The sequence below is a fragment of the Lepus europaeus genome, chromosome 9, assembly GCF_033115175.1.
Source record: "Lepus europaeus isolate LE1 chromosome 9, mLepTim1.pri, whole genome shotgun sequence".
NCBI lineage: Eukaryota > Metazoa > Chordata > Mammalia > Lagomorpha > Leporidae > Lepus > Lepus europaeus.
Window position 1 is genome coordinate 24750234 of NC_084835.1, and position 20489 is coordinate 24770722.

General features: G+C 60.2%; 1 protein-coding gene across 1 annotated transcript in view; it reads right to left on the reverse strand.

Annotated features, from left to right (window-relative positions):
* Positions 1-20489, reverse strand: part of CACNA2D2 (calcium voltage-gated channel auxiliary subunit alpha2delta 2) — a 132032-nt gene that overhangs the window by 95537 nt on the left and 16006 nt on the right. The window contains exon 2 of the mRNA XM_062199954.1: positions 10927-11008. Coding sequence (XP_062055938.1) covers positions 10927-11008 — 82 coding nt within the window. The remainder of the gene's footprint in view (positions 1-10926; positions 11009-20489) is intronic.

The following is a 20489-nucleotide window of genomic DNA, read 5'->3' on the forward strand; positions in this document are numbered from 1 at the left end:
GAAGATGGCCCAAGTACTTGGACCCCTGCATCCATGGGGGAGACCCGGAAGAAGCTCCTAGCTCCTGGCTTTAGATAGGCTCAGCTCCAGCCATTGTGGTCGCCTGGGGAGTGAATCGGTGAAAGGAACACCTCTCTCTGTGTTTCTCCCTCTCTCTGTAATTCTACCTCACAAATAAATAAAATAAACTCTTTTTTTAAAAAAAAAGCTGGGAGTCATCAGAAAGCAAGCAGAGAGACAGTGGCCTCCAGGCTCTGAGGAATGATGCCGGCCATAACGACCGCAGCAGAGGACAGCGCCAGGTGGGGAGGAAGAAGCTCCCAAGTCCCCCCACAATGCCGACGCTGCTGCAGGTGCTCCGTCTGTGTCATCCTCTGTTTACATCTGTGCCGAGGTCAGCCCTGCCTGGAGAGGGACTTGGGATGGGCATGGGTGGGACGTGGGGCCGAGTGGGCTACAAATGCATTTGCCAACTCTCACACCCTTATTGGAATTCCCATACCCTTGATGTAATTTCCAGGAAACGTACAAATGCACAACCTCTCAGCTCAGTGGGCTCCATGCACTGAATGGATACCATCTCTCCCAGGGAGAGAGGACAGAGGTGGGGCCTCCAGGCACGCAGGGTGGGAGGGCATTGTGTTACATGGAAGCTCAGACGCAGTCTGCAAACAGCCCAGCACACGGTGCTCCTTGGACGGTGGGCTCGGCTCCCCTAGCAGATCAGGGTACCAGGGGAGGGTTCCCTTCATCACCCAGGCCTTGACCAGGCCCAAGGACTTTCTTGTCCTCATCTACCTCAACAAGACCCCAGCCCCACCAGGGACCCACAAACCTGCTGGAGCTCCAGGATGTGGGGCTGCCTCAAATATCCAACCTTTTACATCCCGAGTTCACTGGGCACTCACTTCAGAAGGGACCCAAGGTTATCGGGGCTCCCCAGGGCCCCATGGCTGGACATGACCTTTCCCAGTTCTGTCAAAGGTTTCTAAGGAGGCTCTGTGGGTGGTATGTGCATTCCTGCAGGGCCTGCTGGCTCCGCTGCTGGTGAACCTTGTGCAGGTGGGAGAAAATGGCCTCCTTGGGCAGCCCAGGAACATGGTCCTACCCAGAGGCCAGTCTTAAGGGGAGGAAAAACCCCAGGAGGGATCCCGCGCAGCCTGCTGGGAGCCTCTGGTCTGTAGTGGGGGTGCAGCCAGGGCCTTCATAAAGCTGTGTTTCAAGGGAAGACTGTGTGTAAGCCCCAGGGGTCGCAGTCGGAGGTTGGAGGCTGCAAGCCTGGATGCACAGCTCCGGGTTTTCAGAGCTTGGTCTTCTACCTTCTCTGAGACGCTCCCAGACCTCGTTCCCCCTGAGTGGATCCTCCACCACTTAGCAACTGAGACAATTTACATAATGTATCGAGTGTGAGAGCAATAATGGCTGGGGAAGCAGGGTGCCTGTTCGTGTAGTTCGTCTAGTGGTTCCTTGGAAGGGAAAATATCTGCTCCCACACCACTGCTGCCTCTCTGACCATGCTCTGCCGTGAGCCTGCTAAGAACCATGTACCTTTCAGTGCTTGGCCACTGCCAAGAAGGGCCCAGAAAGGACATGCTAGCCTTGGGGTTGGGACTGCAGTGACCTCTGGACAGAGATGCACGTGGGAGGAAATTTCCAAAGCACCCAATTTTGGAACATAAAGCCACCCAACCGTGCTTCTGCAATCTGCACCCCTGCTGGGCCTGGGCCCTGCATCCTGATCCTTCCCGGAGGAGGCAGGCGGCTGCTGCAGCAGGTGGGAGGCTATAGCCAGCAGGCCAGGAGCCAGAAGCCAGGCTGCAGCTGCCCGGGAGGCAGTCACATTCAAACGCAAAGGCAGCAATGGAAAGGGAGAATACATAAAAATTACCAGCACGGTAATTGCTTTTTATATAAATGTTCTTTTAAAAGTTTCCCCCAGTGTGAAAGTCCCTCTCTAAAGAGAATAAATTCACTGCACACCAATTTATTCCACGCCTGCAGATGGAGCATAATGAAGGCTGCTCTGTCAATACCTGATCCAGAGGCAAGTGGCTGCCACTTGACCCAGCTTCAGGGACCAACTGCAAGACCACGACATGGTGGCGATGCAGGGCTGGGGAGCCTGGGGGGCAGCGGGCCAGGAGTCAGCAGCCCTGAGACTCCACAGTGCCTCAGGAGCTTCACACACCAAGGAAACCCACCACGGGCAGCTGTGACCACAGGGGGCCACAGGAGCTGGGGAGCACAGGGGCCCTCACATTCCAGGGACAGGAAGAGGGAGGCATTCTATAGGCTTTCAGGGGATCAGTTGTGGAGGCGACCTGCTGGGGACCTGCTCTGGGGGGGGGGGGAGGGCTGAACGTGGGAGTGGCAAGTCCTGTGCTGCAGAAAGCTCCCCCTGGATTTCACCTCTGCTCTAAGCCCCCAGGCACCCAAACTGTTCCTTCTGCCTTCAGGTCAGGGACTGGACCACGCCCACAAACTCCGCAGCAAGCCTCTCCCCAGGAGGCTCCTACTCGGTGCCTCTGTACCAGCCAAACGGGGACAAGGTCCAGGTGACCCCACCCCCACCCCAGCCTCCTGATCTCCACAGTGGGGTCCCTTGATCCAGCCCATATCCCAGGCACAAACACAATGGACTGGCATCCTGTCCCCTGCACAGCCACTGAGCACAGCATCAGGCGGAGTGACTTCGGGGAGGTTTGCTTGGCATGGGGAAAGGGTGTGTGAACGTGTGCGCCTCCCCCACCACTGCGAAGTCTCAGCTTCGCTAATTAATCAGCTAAGTAGTTCTCGCCTGCTCGGGTGACAGAGCTCTGGACACCTGCGTCCCTCTGATCTCACCCACCTCACACCATGGGTGGCACTCGGAGCCATGCAGTTGTGCACGTGCACACACTCGCTTGCCCGCACCCCTCCATGGACACACACATGCTCCCCTACTCATGCCCCCACTCATAGCACCCACATCCCGGGGTTCCCACATGCTCTTCTGCTAGCACACGTGTGCGTGCTCATGGTCCCCCTGTGGCATCACGTGTCTCCACTACTGTCTCCCCACATCATGTGTAGCCTACAGGCCACCTCCACAGCTCACCAGGAGCTGCCAGGACTAGTTACCTGACTGTGCCCAGGTAGGCCCCTGGCATGCTGGACATGCTGCCCGCCAACCATGGTCTCCACATCCCACATGATGGAGTCGCTGGATTGGAGCTGACCAGTTTCCTCTGTGTCCCTGCTGTATGTACCCGAAGGATGCAAAAGCTGAAGGCAGTGGGGAGCCTCAGCACTGTGAGGGAAGCTGTGGGTGGGGCTTAAAGCTGGGGACCAGCCTGGAAGGGGTGTGGTTAAGCGAAGAAGGTGGCTAGTGGACTTGGAAGATGGGCCAAGGAGCCCAGTGAGTTGGAGGGAGGCTCTCTGCACCCCTCACCAGAGACACACACCCTCGCCAGGTCTATAGTCACCTGGCCCCTCCCCAGGCCTGGGAAGCCAGCTCATGCGAGCAGCCCCTCCTCTCCAGGGCCCTCCTCCACAGCTCCTGCACTCTCCATTGCCTCCTCCAAGAACAACTGAGGGATCATCTCTGTGCAGACCCCCACCCAAACCTGCCCCTCCCAGGACATGTGGCCCCAAGGCTCAGCCCACAGCGCTGGTCTCAGTGTCCCCATGTGGGGCTGGACAGTCCCCAGGCAGTGTGTGACAGAGGCAGGGCCCCAACGCTTCCTTCTCAGTCTGAGCACCTTCTCCGTGCCAGCCCTGGGGTACCCGTGTACTCGGCAGGCATGGCCATTGCTGTACCCTGTGGGTGTGCACAGCCTGTCCTCCCCCAAGGCTGTACAACCACCCCTCACCCTCTTGCACACACACTGTGGCCAGTGCTCAAGCCCTTGGTTCCTTGATCCATGGGCACCAAGGATGGACAAGGAAGGGCCCGAGGGGTCTGTAGAGGACCTATCCTGGCTCCGCTTCCCCCTCTATGTGCAGCAGGTGGTGCCCTTCAAAACCACCAAGGCCAGGTCTGCGAGCAGCACGGGAAGGCCTGTGGCTCTGGAACTTTCTCCAGACATGCACGCACTCACGGCTTACAAGACAAGGGCAGCATCCTCAGAGAAGGGGAGGGAGCCCGCACTGGACCTCTATTTCCTGCCTGGTCGTGGTAAACGCTGCTCATGCTGCCCCTGGGGCCGGCTGTGGTTTGTCAAAACCAATTACTTCTCTGCCTCTGCCAAGTGCTTGGGGCTCCACGAATCTGAGGCGAGTGTCCCCGTGGCTGCTACTGATCCAGCGATGGACAGGAGTGGAGGGGAGGGGGGAGGGATTCACATCAGGTCAACCATTCCCGGGGGGACCCAGAATGGAAGCCCATTGGGTCCTCTGCTCCCCTCCTCCACCTCCCATCCTCCATCATCCAGACAGGCAGCCCTAGCACCCCTCCAGGGTGGATGCAGAGGCTGGGGGAGGGGATCAGGCCCCTGCTGTCCTGCTTAAAGGCCAGCCTCTCTGGAGACCCCAGAGGAGAGCCAGTGTGCTGGTCAGAATAGTATTTCTGACTGGTACAGCAGCTAAGCTGTCACCTGGGATGCCCATATCTGATACTCAGATTACCCGCATTCAAGTGTCTCTTCCTTAAACTGAGGGACCTCAAGGGACCCCCTTAAGAGTCCCTGACCCTTAGTGCTAGCCTTGGTCACTCTCATGCCACTGTCTGCCCCCAGACCTCCCCATTCTCAGTGCCAGTCCCTGGGGACAGCCTGGAACTCACTGGCTCTGTCCCACCCCCTACGCCACCACCAGCCAATCTCTGAGTAACAAGCCAGGAGGGCAAGCTGTCAACTGCTGGCTGACTGGGGCTGGGGCTCTGCCCTTTACCTCTGCCCGCCTCCTCCCAGGGTGGCCTCTGCAGATGGCTCCCTAGATTTCTGGCCTTCTCTGGGGCACAGGCCCTGGTTCTTCAAGCTCTGCCCTAGCCCAGTGGCTTCTGTGCCACATTCTAGGTGTCCCCTAGAATGCCCCAGACAGCGAGGAAGAGGGAACCGATTCCCAAACTCCTGGGCTGAGCCGAGCAGAGAGGACACCTGGACACCTCAACTCTCCAAAGTGTGGCAGTGAGGGGCACAGAGTCACCCCCGCATTGGCAGGGCTCTGTCTGCAGCCCTTCTGTGTTCCTGCTTCCCAAGGATCCTCCGTTCTCCTGTGAGGCTAGGACCGCTCAGATCCCCATTCCACAGGTGGAGAAACAGGGCTGGAGAGGCAGGAAGTGGGCCAGGCCCCCAGTGTGCAAAAGCCTGTGCCATGCCTGCCCACTTCCCTCTGTGCACCACCACTCAGCATTCAGTCGCTGCCATGGCACAGCCCTGGGTCCAACGCCAGCTCTGCCTCAGTTATGAGACAATCTCCCACCCCCAGCTGCTCCACGCCATGGGCGCTGACCTTGGATGTGTCCCCATGGTGACCTCTCGGCATAAACTGGAGGCCCCTCTCCCAGTGCCTGCACCTCCAGCCAATCCTACCCAGGGCTGCCCCAGCCACTCCACACCACGGCCTCCTGCCCAGAAGCCTGGGGAGCCACCCCCTGCTGAGATTACCCAGAATCCCAAACCTCCTTGCAGGGATCCCTGCCCCTGCTTGGCCCTGCCAAGACCCCAGGAGCAAGCTCTGAATTGGCCACTGAGGCTGCTGCTGCTGGTGCATTCCCAGCCCCCTCTGGGGTCTTCCTGTCATTGCACCCTCTCCCAGGGAGCAGAACAGGGAAGGTGTGAGAGGGGCAGGGGCTGAGAAGGGCACAGAACGCGGCCCAGCCTCAAGGGCTGTAGTGGAGCTGCTGACTGAGCCAGGGTCCCTGGGGCAGGCGTCCCAGAGCTCCCCACCCTCCGCACCCCGCGCATCCCCCGCGGGGTTGTGTGGAAAGGCACAGGAGCCCTCAGTCACCCAGCCAGCCTCAGGCAGGAGTTGCTGCCACAGATGAAGCAGAGTTTTTCTCCTGTGAGCAACAGTGGGGAGCAGGGGGACAACAACCACCCCCACCCCACCCTGAGTCTCCCAGCAGGTGCTCAGGAGAGAGCAACCTCAGACCTTGCAGGAATAGGGATGCCAGAGAGTGCCCCCACCCCCACCCAGGCAGGGCCAGGAAAGAACAGGAAGGAAAGGGGCAGGGACGGGGGTCGGCAGGGCTTAGGCCAGGCTCCCATGCAGCTGTCTCTCCATACCAAATTATGCTTGAGCAGCGGCCTCGCCACATTCCAGACTCCCTCCCAGGAGCCCCACCCCCCAGCCCCACGCATCCCCGCTGGGTGCCGAGCAAGAGGACCATATGGAGGGAATAATAAGACAATTAACTTTCCATTAAAGAATAATATATGTGGGTTTTAGGGAGGCAAGCGACAGCAATCCCTACCCAGCGGCACACTTCACACCCGCACCCTCACAGCTCCCCCCAACCCCCGCCCCGAAGCACCCCACGTCCCAGTCGTCTGCACCAGGAGACAGGGGCCACTGCTGGGCCTCACCAGGAGGTGGCTGGATGGAGGATAGGACCGCGTCAGGAGCTAGTGCACAGCCCCCGGGGATGACAGCTCCCAAGCTGCAGGAACCCTGAGGAGGGGCTGGGCGGTGCAGGGGTGAGGCTCACTCCCCACTCTCATCCACTTCTTAGCACATACGCAGGGGCAGCCTGGGCCAATCCTGAGGCAGGGGTTCACATGACCCAGGAGCTGCCTGCCTGCCTGCCTCTCGGCAGGGTGCACTGAACCCCAGTGCTCCAATGGGAGGACTGACCGTGGGATGTGGAGGTCCCAGGGCTACTTCCATCTTCTGGCACATTCCTCATCTCAGCTTCCTTCTTCCCCTCCTGCCCCAGTTCCCTCTACTATTTTGAGGTTTCCTGGCACCCTTGGCACTGCTGACTCCACCTGGGATGTCCAGATGCCCACAGCACACCCTCCCCAAGAAGGCACAGACGACAAGCCTCAGTGTGAGAGTGGCCATGTGTTTAGGAGTTGGTGGAGACAGCTGGGGCAGGGAAAGGCATGTCTCAAAGGCACCTGAAGGAGGACCCCGTCCCGCCTCCCGGAATGGGGCCTGGATGTGGCCAGGCTTTGCTTCTTGCAGGGAGCCAGCTCCAGATGTGGCACTCTGCGAATATTAATTACACATTCCCAGGGAGCACTGAGCAGACACGGCCAGGGGCAGACAAGACGGGGCCATTACCCAGCAGAGGTGAGGGCACATGGATATCACATGCCTGAACCATGACCGTCCAGAGGCACACTGCAGGGCAGGGAGCAGGATCCCCAAGTCCTGGGGTCCTGCATGCCCAACACCTCCCCCCGCACACCACCACTCAGGGCTGGCCTGCCAGGGCTCCTAGATGGGACTGGCCGGTAGAGGCAGTTGGTCAGGGCCTGGGTTTCCCCATTTTGTGATAGGACCATGGTCAGATCCAGATCAGGAACCCACCCCCGGGATGGTTCCTCCTCACATCTGATGGCAATCTCTCCTGCTCTGCCTTTCCACCCGGGCCCCCGAGTCATTCTCCTTGTACCCTCGACAGCCTGCCAGAAGGGCTCCTGTGTGTACCTGTCAGAGTGACTTGGGCTTCAGAGAGGGGAGACCTGCCTATCTCCACATCCTCCCCCAAGCACCCCCAGGGACCTGATGAATTATTCATCCTGATCAGCCTCATTATGCAAATGAGCTAAGAGCCCAAGCATATGCTCCGTGCTCTCCCCCAGGATGGGGACAATATGGTGCTGACGGGAGAAGGTGGAGAGGGCGCTGGAGAGGGCGCTCCGCCCCCAAGGGGCTCTGGAGGGGACAGACTGCAGCAGGGCCATGCTTCTGTGGCCTGGTCCAGGCAAGAGTGGGCCAGGCTGGGGTACCCAGGAGGGTATGGCTTAGGGGACTGGATAGCATGAGGACAACAATGGCAAATGACACCAGGCCTAGCAGGAGTTCCTGTCATGAGCTGGCTCTAGGTTAGATGGGGAAAGGTGTGGGGGTCTTTGCAGCCGGCACCCACATCTTGCTGAGATACGCCATGGTTTTCAACCTGCAAATGGGCCACAGTCTGCCCCCAGCCAAGCCCACAGGGTTGTGGTAAGGTCAGGAGGAGGAAAATGCCAAGGCAAGGAAAATGCTCCCAATGCCACCGTCTGCAGTTTCTGCACTTGTACAGCTGCCAGCCCTCGCGGCTCTGAACTCCTGGGGATGGGAGGGGCCGGCAGGGAGGACAGCCACGGAGGGGAAGAAGGCCGAGATGGCTCAGATGCCAGGACTTCTCAGCTGCAGGTGGGTGGGGGCAGCTTGGACTCAGCTGCAGGAGGCCTCAGGAGGGGCTACTCCCTTGGGGGCCAAGGCTGTCAGGTTGGTGGAGCTGGTGCCCGGGTCCAGGGCAGCATCCACCGCTGGGCCAGGCTCTGCTCCAAGCCTCCTGACCTGTCAGAATCAGGCCTGGATCAGGTACCTAGGCCTCTCGTGTGTACTGGAAGGAGAGCAGTGATGGCTTGGTCAGGGTCACGGGTGAGTTGTAGCAGGGCGAGGAGCCAAACCCGTTGGCTCCTTCCTATTCCCACGGGGTTGCCCTCTTCCTCTGGAACTCTACGCCAGCCTCCCACCTCTCCAGAGTGCCCTGGGCCAAGAAGCAGCCCCAGAGCTGTCAGCAGGAAGGAAGAGACCGAGGAAGCAGGTGAGGAAAAACTGGGGCAGAACAGAGAGCTGGCAGTTGGCAGGCAGGGGGAGCCAGCCAGAGCAGGACACCAGGTCAGCACTTCTCCGCTGCCTGCCGCCAGCTCAGGCCCGGCTCATCCTGTCCACCCTACCAAGAGGGGAGGCACAGCCAGGGAGGGGCGGCATCCTGCAGGAGTCAGGAGACCGAGCCCGGCCCCCACTGCACGACCAGCTTGTGGGGAAGATACCCTCGCTGGCCGGAGAGTCCCACCACACAAGAAGGAAACGCATCCTAAGAGAGAACAGGATTTACCAGGGAGAATCAAACTTGCTTTCTGGAAAAGGCGAGGGGTCTGCACCAGCCTGTCCACCACCATCCTCGCACACTCTTCCCAGCCACACCACGGTCACGGATGACCACCCTAGGGGGTCCCGGGCTCACCCAGAAGCACGCAGTGGCTGCTCTGGGCCAGGATCCCATCCCTGGCCTTCACCATCCAGGGAGATCAAAGGCCCAAACTGGAGCCCCAGGCCTGATGTGTGCATGGGATTTTCTCTCTGACAAACTTTCAGAGCATACAATAAACAACGTCCTCCAGCTAAGGACCCGAGGCTCGGAGGGGCCCTGACCCGAGGCGCATGGGTAACCCCTTCTGTGGAGTGCACTGTAGGTCCCGCTACGCAGCCAGGAGAGGTGCACAACGCACACTGCAAGAACGCTCCTTCCTTCATTAGCCCACGCGGCTGTACTTGGCAGTGCCCACTTAGAGCCTGGTTAGTGCTGAGTGCTGTTCCTGAGCCTAAATTGACTCCTGTTCCGGAACAGCCTTTCCTACAGCGCTTTCTCTGGAAGGCTCTGCTGGCTTCCAAGTGCAGCTGACTCATTGAGAGTTCACAGGAAGAGAGTGGGACGGGGGCTACTGCAGTTCCAGCCAGCAAACCAGGAACGGAGCAGTTCTCAGGCGCCGGGCATGGGGCAGCGAGCGGGAGAACACGCAGTAAGCTGGCGGCTCAGACCTCCAGGCCCGGACCCCCTTCCCTGCCTTGCCCACCTTGTTAGCTGCCCCGATCAGCCCCAGGCTGTGGCAGACGTCTAACATCAACACACCGACCGGCACCTCCACTTCCCACACAGCTGCGAGAAGCCGAGCACAGGGAAAGGACTAAGGATGCCCCCCACCCCCGTGCACCCTGAGCCCCAGAGGTCACATCTGCTGACCCCGGCCCTGAACAAGAATGACAGGAAGGCAGGGGGCTAGCCAGTCAGAGTCCCGGGCCTGGTATCACAATAACTCCATTTGTTCTGCTGTCTCCAGGCCAAGTATCAGCAAGGAGAGCCCCGCAAAAGCCCCCGCTCAGTTCTGGTCAGCGCCTCCTGGCCCAAGCCTCCAGCGACGAGATGCCTAGTGATCCACACCGGCCCCCGGGAGCCCCACTCCCACCACCCAGGGGCACCATCTCCGAGCCTGCGTTTCCACATAAAGAGCGACGGCTGCGGAGCCTGCAGCCTGACAGCAACACATTTGGCAGCCTTCTGGGGGAGACGGATGGGCTGCTCTCCACATCACTATTTCAAACATTAACATAATCTCCCAGGATGAATGTGGTTGCCGGCGCCCAATCAATCACCCCTCCCGCACCTTGCGCCCTCATCCCGCCTCGAGCAGGCTTCCCACTCCTCTCTCACCTGCCATGCGCCTTGAGTGCTGCTTCCGGGGGACATCTGGTCTAGCCGTCCCCTTCACTTTGTGGACAGTCCCTGGGGCGTCTGGGCACCCTGCCCTCACTGGCCCTTCTAGGGCCTGGGCTTCCACCATAGGCACTGCCTCCAGCACACAGCTCACCCACCTGAACCCTCAGACACCCACGCCCTGACAGAGGCAAGTGGCAGGGTCAGAGGGGACAGCTCTTGGCACCACAGTCACAAGTGTGTCACCAGGCCAAGCAGTCCCAGGACGGACCCGAGAGGCAGGTGGCTTGAGAGCCGTTGGGAAGGTGTGCTTGGTGGGAGGACGGAATCAGGTGCAGGGAGGGCGACAGGTCATCAGGCACCAGGGACCACATTCACACTCAGGAAGAGCAGACCAAGACGGGGGTGGCGGGGGTGTCACTGCTTGCCCAGTCATTTCCCCCACCTGCCTCCCCACCCCCATCCAGCAGCATCCCGCCACGCCGGAACCTCAACCATCCGAACACTCCCGGCTCCTCAATTCTGAAGCCCCACCCCATTCCCACTAGGAAGAGTGTCCCTGCAGGTCTCACCTCGCGGAGCTGCTGGACGCCTCCGAAAATGCGCATCACACCTTCGATCTCCTGCTCCAGGCGCCGGGCCCAGTGCTGCACCCTGTGTGTGGAGAGAGGAGAGCTGAGTCAGGAGGAGCCCCTGCCACCCAGGGGTGCCCCAGCAGCCACCCACTCACAGCCCGGTTTCCACTAGAGGAGAAACAGAGGCAAGGAGCCAGAGCGCGCCTGCGATTCCCTTTTGAGGCCCTCTCCCGGCACCCGGGTGCCCCTAGTGTGCTGTGGGCGCCTGGGGCGGAGAGGACCAGAGAGAGAGCTCAGTGGCTCCAGGAAGCCGGCAGGGAGAGAGGTTTTCCCGGAGAAGAAGCAGGCCTTGTTGTAGCCGCCTTGGTCACAAAGACTTCTGGAAACCAGGGAGACAGGGACAGGAGGACGCTAGGTGGGGTCTGCTAGGTGCTGACTGTCCCCAAGATCAGGTGGGGCCCAGGAAACACAGCTGTCACCACATCATTGTGGAGCCTGCGGCTCAGACAGCCCTGGTTGCCCAGCAGGAACCCCGAGGGCGCCCAGGGCCCAGTGCCCTCCTGCCCCTCTCTGGGAGCCAAGTGAGTCTCACAAGCCCCAGGACCCCTTCCCTGCACTACGAGCCTGAGCAGGCCTCCCTCTCAGCGGCGCCACCCTGGGATCGCTGGAGCCCCTCTCCACCTCGGCTTCCCCTTCTGCAGCATGGGGTGAAGGTGGGCTACCCCGAGGGCACCACAGGCACACACGAGAAAAGGGAGCTGAGGGCGCTCCCCAGGGGTCTTTGTGAGAGGACAAGAGGGACAGGCGGTTACGGGGCCCTGCATCCTCGGCCCCATGCCCCAGGAGAGAGAAAGGATCTTGACAGAGGCCTTGTTGGGGTCCAAACCCTTCAGACTGCCAGCTCAGGTGAACTCTTGCCAGGGGTCACCAGAGGGCAGTGTTCCACCCCTGGGAGCAGGGCTCCCCGGCCCCTGGCCTGAAAAGGACCTCAACTTGCCCTTCCCACCTGACTCGCTCCCTGCATAAGGACTGTTGCCCACAGGAGAAATCACCACAAGGGTTTAAATAGGCCATGGATCAAGTATAGCCAACAAGGTGTGGCGGGGGGCAGGTGCTGACAGCCCGCCGCCCTGGAAAGGTATCCCTGGAGCCAAAGGGCCCAGGAGACTGCCGCTGGCCCCAGTGCCCTGCCCTGGGCCTGCCAATTCCCCTAGTGCCACTGGGGATCTTGAAGGAATTCCTTTCTAGACCTCTAAGTCCAGAGTCCAAGCCCAAGCCCCCACCCCAGCCCCCTGCCCCAGATCCCTCCTCAGGCCTGTGGCTGGGGGGGGGGCTGGGCCAATGCCATTGTGTGTGCCCGGGTCGGTTGGCATGGGAACTTGGAGCAGGAGGAGGGCGGATCACTAATTGCAATTTGCAAAGCTGAATGTCAGGACCGTGATGGAAAAAAGAATCAACATCAAAAGAAAGCGGTATTAGCTTTGGCTTGTTGCTGGGTGAGCCACAGCCTGATTCCCACCTCCGCTCCCCACCACAGGGGGAGAAACACAACCCCGAGTCCACGTGGCGCCCAGGCTGCTAGCTGGGCTAAGGCAGGCAGGCAGGCCACAGCACCAGCCCATGGAGGGCAAGATGCAGATGAGATTCACGAGCTGCTTGGCCCCTGGCTGCTGGCCACCAGGCGCCGATCTCTTGGCCCTGGCTATGGGTGGACAATGTGGCAGGTGGGTCTTTGTGCTCTTGAGATGGAGCCCTGGTGGTGAACGTTGGGAGGGGCTGCCACCAGTTCTGTGTCCAGGCAGGCAGGTGGCAGACAAATGGGCAGGGTCGAGGATCTGACCTCCAAAGGAAACCATTAGCCCTGCCCTGGCCCTGACCCCGGCTCATCCATTCACTGGTCTAGGGGACAAAATGCCAACTGTAATCCTTCCAGATCACTAGGACAAGAGCATCCACTGTGTGCAAGGTGCAGCACCAGCGTGTCACCCGTCCTCACAAAGCAGCAAGCGTGATCACCCATAACGTACAGATGTGGAAACCGAGGCACTGAGGGTCTCAGTGACTTGCCCAAGGCCACCAGCCAGGAAGTGGGGAACATGGGACTCGACCCACAGGTGTGGTGCAGTCGCAAGAGCTGTGTTCTCACCTCCACCTCGGAGCATGAATCCATCGTAGTGGGAACATTTACACCACAGAAATCGGCACCTGCTGGAAATCATGGCTGCCTCCCTCCCGGAGAGCAAACTGCAAACATTACCAGTATGCCACCAGTGCCGCCCTGGGCTGTGGATCACTTTCCGCTCTACAGGTCTCTGTTTCTAAGATTTCACAGGCAAGTGGAAGAACATTAATTGGGAGGACAGACATGGACGCCAAATTCTTATTTTCCTCAGACAACACATGGCTATAATCTCCATCATTTCCTCTAAAAAGTCTACTGCAACACCAAAATAATTTTTAGAAGAACCAAATCTCAGGACAAACGTCAATTCTTCCACAAGATACATTCTCTGCCCCTGCACCTCCCTGTCGCATATGCATGCAAACCAGGCTGAGCAGCTCTAGCCTACTCTGCCGGGGCCGCGGGGCCTGGCCCACTGCGACACATCGGGACACACTCACGCTCTCCTGGGCCTTGGGCTGCTCTATAGTCCGGCACGCTGGGCCTCACAGCAGCCCCCAGGCCCCAGCTCCACTGCCCGACAGCAAATGCCAGGGAAAACAAGTTACTCCGATTATTCACCTAAATCAAACCCAATTAGGAAGGCAATGTGTGTGTCCTCGAGTTAAAAGGAACATGATGGATCACTCTTCTCAGCATCTCAGAGACGTGACTTTGTGGGTTCTCGGGTTTGGCCAGTGTCCTGGTGCCGGCTCCAGGGCTGACATAGGGGCACAGAGGAGCCAGGAGCTCACGATGCACCTGCAGCATTCCAGCCTCGTGCCCACAGAAGCTGCTCTCCAAGCCAAGCTCAACTCTGGCCATAGTCGTCTTTGTTCCAGAAAGGCAAGAGAAACACCACAGGGTCAAAGGCCAACTGACCAAACCGGCCCAGGTTCCCATCAGCTTGGGCCCCAGTGCCTGGCTCTGCCAGTGTGTCCCTGGCCAGACGGTGCTGCCATCCGGGAGGTCCACCTATTGGCTGCCCACAGCCTTGTGACTCTCCATGCCTGTCGCTGAGATGCCACTAGTTACTCTAAGTGCTTCTATGTGCCAAGTTAACATGACAGTGAGGAAAGAGTGTCTGGGAGGAGACAAGCACGCACCAGGGCCAGGCTTCATGAATGGTGTGGCTATGAGAGGCCGGGAAATGAATCGCCTCCTCCAATGTGCCCACACCTAGGGAGGTGAAGGCACTGTGGCCCCATTTCACAGGAGAGAAAACTGAGGTCCATGCACTTAAGAGAGAAGCCAGACCTGTCCTTCTGACTCCATTAGCTCCATGATTTCCTTTTCCCAGAGCAACGCAGATTCTGGGATGCCTCAAGGCAGAGGCTGCCTCGGCCAGCACCACGACCTTGGCATTCCGCTCCCTTGGAAGCTCAGCCTTCCCATCTGTGAATGGGGCTAACAATGACTGGCTGAATAGCTTTATGGTCATATTCACTGTCCATCACTAGGCAGTCCCCTGAGGGCGAGAAGCTCACCCAAAAGAGCCTCCTTCTCCAGAGCTGGGACCCTCTGAGTGCAGTGAACGCCTGGGGGAAGGTGGGCAGAGGGAGTGGCTGAGGGATGCCAGGGTCCACTTCAGAACAGGGAGTGGCAGGGAGAGGGGGGTGCAGGGGAGCCAAGCTATCCATGCAGACAGCCAGAGGCAGGGGAGGCCCCGACTCTGGGCTCTGAGGCCAGCTGCAAAGGCTCCTGCCGAGGGGAGGGGTGGGGCAGAGGGGAGAAAGGAGAGGCCGTGTGCGGATGCGGCAGCATAGATTAAACTGTTGCCAGTTGTTAATTTTATATGTGAAGTTGTTGATCAGAATGTGATTTAATTGTACAGTATAATCCAGGCTTTTGGAATAAATTATGCAGAAAACTCATCTATAATTAAACAAATCAAAAAACCAGAGACAGGTGACACTGCGGTTCACCCTCAGAGGGCACGGCATGGGGGGTGTGGGCGGCTGGACCCAGCACAGGGGCAGAAGGGAGGGCAGAGCAGCTTTGTTCAAGGGGTCGGACCCCTCAGCCCCCTCTGCAGGTCTGCCTGCCACTCACGCAGTGGCATTTTCTGCCTTCAAAGCCTGCTGCCTCTACCAGGCAGCCTGCCTGGATGGACGCTGTTCTGCAGGGCAGTCAGGTCTACAGCCATCCCCACTTGGCAGGGCAGCCACGGCCTGTGTGGGGGCGAGGGGCTGGGCCCTGAGGGTAGGTGAAGTGGGAGGCGTGGACGGGGCTGGCAGGTGGTGTGAGAGAAGAGGCCAAAAGGACACCACTTGCTGCCAAGGGCACCGTGAACCAAACTCGGCAATGGCAGAGGCCCCGAGTCCTTTGCTTCTCCCGTGGCAGGTTGACCAGCTATTCTCCAAGCTCTGGGGGAGGCAACAATTTTGAATAAAGGGCCACTTAATTATTCTGATTATATTTCAGCTGTCCTGCCACCTCTCATCTTGGATCCTTCGCCAAGGGCTGAAAGGGAAAGAAAGGAAGACGGCAGGAGGCAGGGTGGGGCAGGGAGACAGAAAGAAAGCCTAGGGAGTCCAGCGCTGGGCTAGAGGGCATCTGTGTGGAGCTGACCCCGCCCTAGCAGATGAGCAGCCACTCGGAGCTCCCAGGGCAGCTGCAGTCCCTGTCGAAGCAGCAAGCCCAAGGCCACACTCCAGAGTCAGGGCCTCTCCAGGGCCACCTCCCACGGGGAGCCCTCCTTGACCATCTGGGTAGGCATCCCTCTGTGTCCAGACTCAACTCTGGCTCTTCCAAGACCATGGATCAGACACACACTCTTAGGCCTCAGTTTTGCCATCTGGAAAATGGAGATAAAAGTTCACCACCATGTTCACCTCCCAGGACATAAGAGGAGGCAAATGGGCCCCAGGGCACTGCAGACCCCCACACCCTCGTGTGCACACAGGTCCCTGGGATGGTAGGACCAGTCTCCCTCCTACCCCTGCAGCTCCCTACATGTGGGATGGCTGTGCCCCCACCTCAGGGTCCTCCACCTGGGCCGCAGCCCCTGTCTGCCCTGTGTCAGCACCCCCACAGGGGGAGCACCTGTCGCCCCGGGCCTCCTCACATTCCTCAGGGCTCTGGGCCCAGCGGAAGACCCAGGGCTGCGCAGAGCAACGGTGCAGCCAAGGTCCCTCACTCTGCCGAGCACAACGGGACTGGGCAGCACTGGCCTCACGCTACCTGAACCCTGGAGGGGAAGCTGAGGCCAGCGTGGGAAGGGGGCACGCTGGCTCAGCGGATTCGTGGTGGAATCCCACTCCCCGGCCAGCGAAGTCAGACCCGAGCTTCCGAGGCGTGGGCCCATCTTCAACCTCCCTGGGACCCTCAGGCAGAGCAATGTGCAGCTTCCAGGAGCGCGGTCCCCACCCCCACCCACTCGTCCCACGTGCCACACACACCTGGGCCAAGACAGCCTCCGATTACCCAGGGGAGGCGCCGCTGCCGCCGAAGCTTGAAGCTCGAATTAGTCCGAGTCCTCCGGCCTTGACTACGTGTGCCTTGGGACCCTGCCCAAATACTGCTCCTTAATGAGGTTATTAATTACGGGGCTGTCCCTTCCTTTTCTCTGCTGAGAAAGAACTTTTCCTTCTAATTGGCGCTTGGCTGGGAGGCAGCGAGCCTTGTGCCTCCCTCTTCAGACCCACAGTGAGCTGGCGTCCGGCTTTAATTAGGGCACCAGGTCCAGCCCAGTGTTTACCATAACAGCCTGGGGGGAAGGAGGGAGCCTGGGAGCCCCACACCCCGAGGGGAATGGTCAGCGTCCAGGGTCACAAGGCAAATGACCATCAGAGCAGAAGCAAGGGCCCTCAGGTGCACTGGCAGTCAGGGGAGACTGGGTAGGGGCTGGAGAAGGCACAGGGAGTGAGGGGAGGCAGCAGGTGTGAGCGAGGAGGAAAACATGGGCGTGCGAGGGAGGGCATCACCTGTGTACCCAAGCCCCAGATCCAGGGCAGGGCTCGGGCAGGGTGATGGGGGGAGCAGGCACCAGGGTCCTGTGGCTCTCCAAGTCTCAGCCTCCCTCTCTTACAGAAGAGGAGTAGCCTGGGCCATCTAGGCATCTGCACCCCTGCCAGGGGTCTGCCCCTGAGAGTGGGTGGCACAGTGGAGACAGACCAGGGGCAGCCAGATCCCTGTCCTGTCTGTCTGGGGGAGGGAAACTGAGCCACAGGGCCACTCAGTGTCGCGCCCAGGGCCCTGGACGCCAGTCAGGACACACCCTGAGGGAGCTTGCGAGGGAGGCTGTGGGGGCACAGGAGTGCAGTGGCTGCCCCAGGCTGGCCCAGGAGGCTCCGCTCCCCCGCCTCCTCTCCCTATGAATTATTAAGGCTCGTTTATGAAGGGCCGCCCAGGCCTGTGGCTTCCCTGAATAATTCATGGCTCTCCCAGAAGCGCTGGTGCTGGAGCAGCCACTTCCTCCAGGAAGCAAGGAGGAGAAAGTGCGGAGGAGGAGTGGCCCAGACACAGCTGCCCTCCTCCCTGTCTCTGTCACACTGTCCCCACCCCGGCCCCATGATGCTTTCTTGCTTTCTCCTCACACCCCCATTCTGGTTCCAGGGGCGAGGCCCGGGTCTGTGCAGGCTCGCCCGTTCACCTGCCTGGGCCTCGGCTTCCCTTCCGTGCACAGAAGCTGGCCACGCTGGTGGTTTCCAAACTGCCCTGGCGGCGGCAGGATGGCCGGCCCGCCATCCTTCCCACAAGGCCCGGTGTGGTGCCCCGCTGCGCACCTGGAGTGTCAGCGTATTCTCGAAGCAGACTGCAAAACATGACTCCGTGGAACACTCGCCACAAACCCGAGGCTGCTCTGAGGGTCCCGATTCGGGACCCACGGGGCCGCGGCAGCTCCCAGGAGCTTTTGTTTTTTGTGTACTATGTTGAGACTCCCCTGCCCCCGCCCCCACCCCCGCCCCTGCCACACAGAGCCAGGCAGCCACACAGGTGCACAGAGGTGGGGGATCCTTTCCTGGTCTGAGATGAAACCATAGACCTCGCTGATGGCCCAGGCCGGCGAGTCCTTAGCATCGCTGTGTGTGAATCTCCCAGTCTCCAGGAGGGACTCACCTTGGAGCAAGGGGAACTCATGAACCAGCTGAGGCCTCCCCAGACAACCAGGGTCCTAGCGAGAGGCACCCGGACAGGTCTCTGCTGTCCCCTCTGGTCCAGGTCCGGAGCCACCTGCATGGGTGCCAACACTGACAGTGGGCATTTTGGGACAGCACTTCTGCCCAGCACAGGCCTCAGGGAGTCAGGGGCAGTGGGGAGGCGCCCTCTGCCCGGGCCCAGCAATGAGCACCCGGGAGCTCAGCCTCAGTGAGACAGCTCGCGGGAGGCGGTGTCCCCGCAGCCCTGGGTGCCCAGCCGGAGCTGTGGCAGGGGAGCTATGGCTGAGCCTGTGTCAGTAGGCAGAGGCAGGCGGAGGTACCCGTGCAGGTCACCAGGTGAGGCAGGAGGAACCCAGGAGCTCTGGCCTCCTGTTCCTGTCCACACCACAGCTGCAGCCTGGCCAGAAGTGGCAAGACAGACTCTGTCCCCATGTCACCAACCACTGTAGTCAGATTCTGTGATCCACACATTGCCATCTCCCCTCCCACCATCGTCCCCTTCCCCCAGCATGAGTCAAATCCTGCTGCGCCACAAATAGCCGTCCTCCATGCGTGTCCTCCACATGGCCTCCTGCCTGGAGGAGGACAGAGACCCCCCTGGGTCCTTTGGTCCCCTGAGGGCAGAGACCTCATGGAAGCTGTCAGGCCTCCTGAGGCCATGCAGCTACAGAGGGGAGGCCAAGTGAAGCTCTGTCCCCTGGCCTTATCCCTCCTCTACCTGGCCTAGGCACTTCTACCAGGAAGCCTTCCTGGATTCCCCCAGCCCCTTCTCAAACCCTGAGTGTTCCCCATCCTCTACCAAGCATCACCTTAGGCTGTGGCTACAGCCTGGTCCCACCACCAGGCAGCCTGCAGAGCTTGGCTTTGAGCCTGGCAAAGAAGGGTCTCCTGGAAACAGCCAGGGATAGGTTTTCCCAGACATCTTCCCCTCATGGGAGTCCAGTGGGCGAGACGCTGGAGGGCAGGGCTAAGAAAGGGGCTCCACCTTCAGCAGGAAGCTGAGCTCCAAGAACAGGGAACAGGACTGCAGGGCCCCTACCGTGGGCTGGGTGTGATTCCTGCTGAAGTCACACCATCCCCTTGGCCAGGTGCACGCTATTTTGTGCCCATTTTACGGATGAGAACTCTGAGGCCTGGGAAGATGCAGCCACTTGCCTAAGATCCCATGGCCAGTCTGTGCCAAAGTAGAACTCGAACCCAGGAAAGCCCTGGCACCTAGGCCACTGGGCCTCCCTAGTCTTGACGTCGACTCCGATGCACAAAACTCTGGGAACAGTATACAGAGGAGGGCCTTTTCCAGTTTTAGGAAGGGAACCCACTACCTTACCAAGCAAGCCAGGGCTGTACACACCGGAGGTCCTCCCTCACCGCCCACCAGAGCACCCCTGTGTAGCAGCATCGATCTAGCAGGGCAGAATCCCCACCCCAATCCCCCCATAATCGCCCACTTCCTCTGGGATTGCTCCTCACTGGTGCCAGGCTCCCCAGAGCCGGGCAAGCTGTGCAGAACTCAAATGTGGGGGCTCAGCTCGGCTCCCATGGCCTCCCCAGGGTGGTAGCCGGGCACAGAGGTGCCTCCCTGCCTGGGGCACAATCAGTGAGGCTCATTTCTGGCCCATTCCCCAGTAGCTCCCGCCCTCGTTCATTCAGACAACCAGTCAGTCATGTGACTGGTTACCAGGCACGTGTTGGGGTGCATGGATGGTCAGGCGAGTGAGCAGGGCACACGTGGGCCGGCCCTTGGGAACTGCACTCCAAGCAGAGCAGGCGACATCTGACCCATATGGGGCCTGATAAGCCCAGGGAAAGGAGTCCAGCAAGCCAGGGGGTGGGGCAGGAGTGCATAGCCAGGGACCTGACCTGGCCTAGGGTCTGGGGGATGAGGTGGGCTCAGCAGAGCTGCAGGGCGGTCCAGAGGGCACCGCACATGCACGGCCTTGTAATGAGCTCTCGGTGCACACTCACAGGCTCCGGGCATGCGGCTCCCATGCTCAACCCAGTGGAACCCTGAGCTTCAAGTGCCAGGCTCCCGGCCGCAGGGGGGATGACGGCAGCTGTGGGCCGGGCATGGCAAACTCCGGGTTCCCAGGGCAGGGCTCTCTGCTCCGTCCTGGGCACCCAGCCTGGGCAGGCACAGCTCAGCCCGGCCCCCTCCAGAGGCCCAGAGGTGTCTGGTCGGCAATTCAAACTCTGCAGCACCAAACCCGACCATGCCCTGGACCTGCTCCTCCCAGCCTCCTGCAGGTCAGCAGGTGACAACTCTGTCCTTCCAGCTGCTCGAGACAAACACCTTGGGG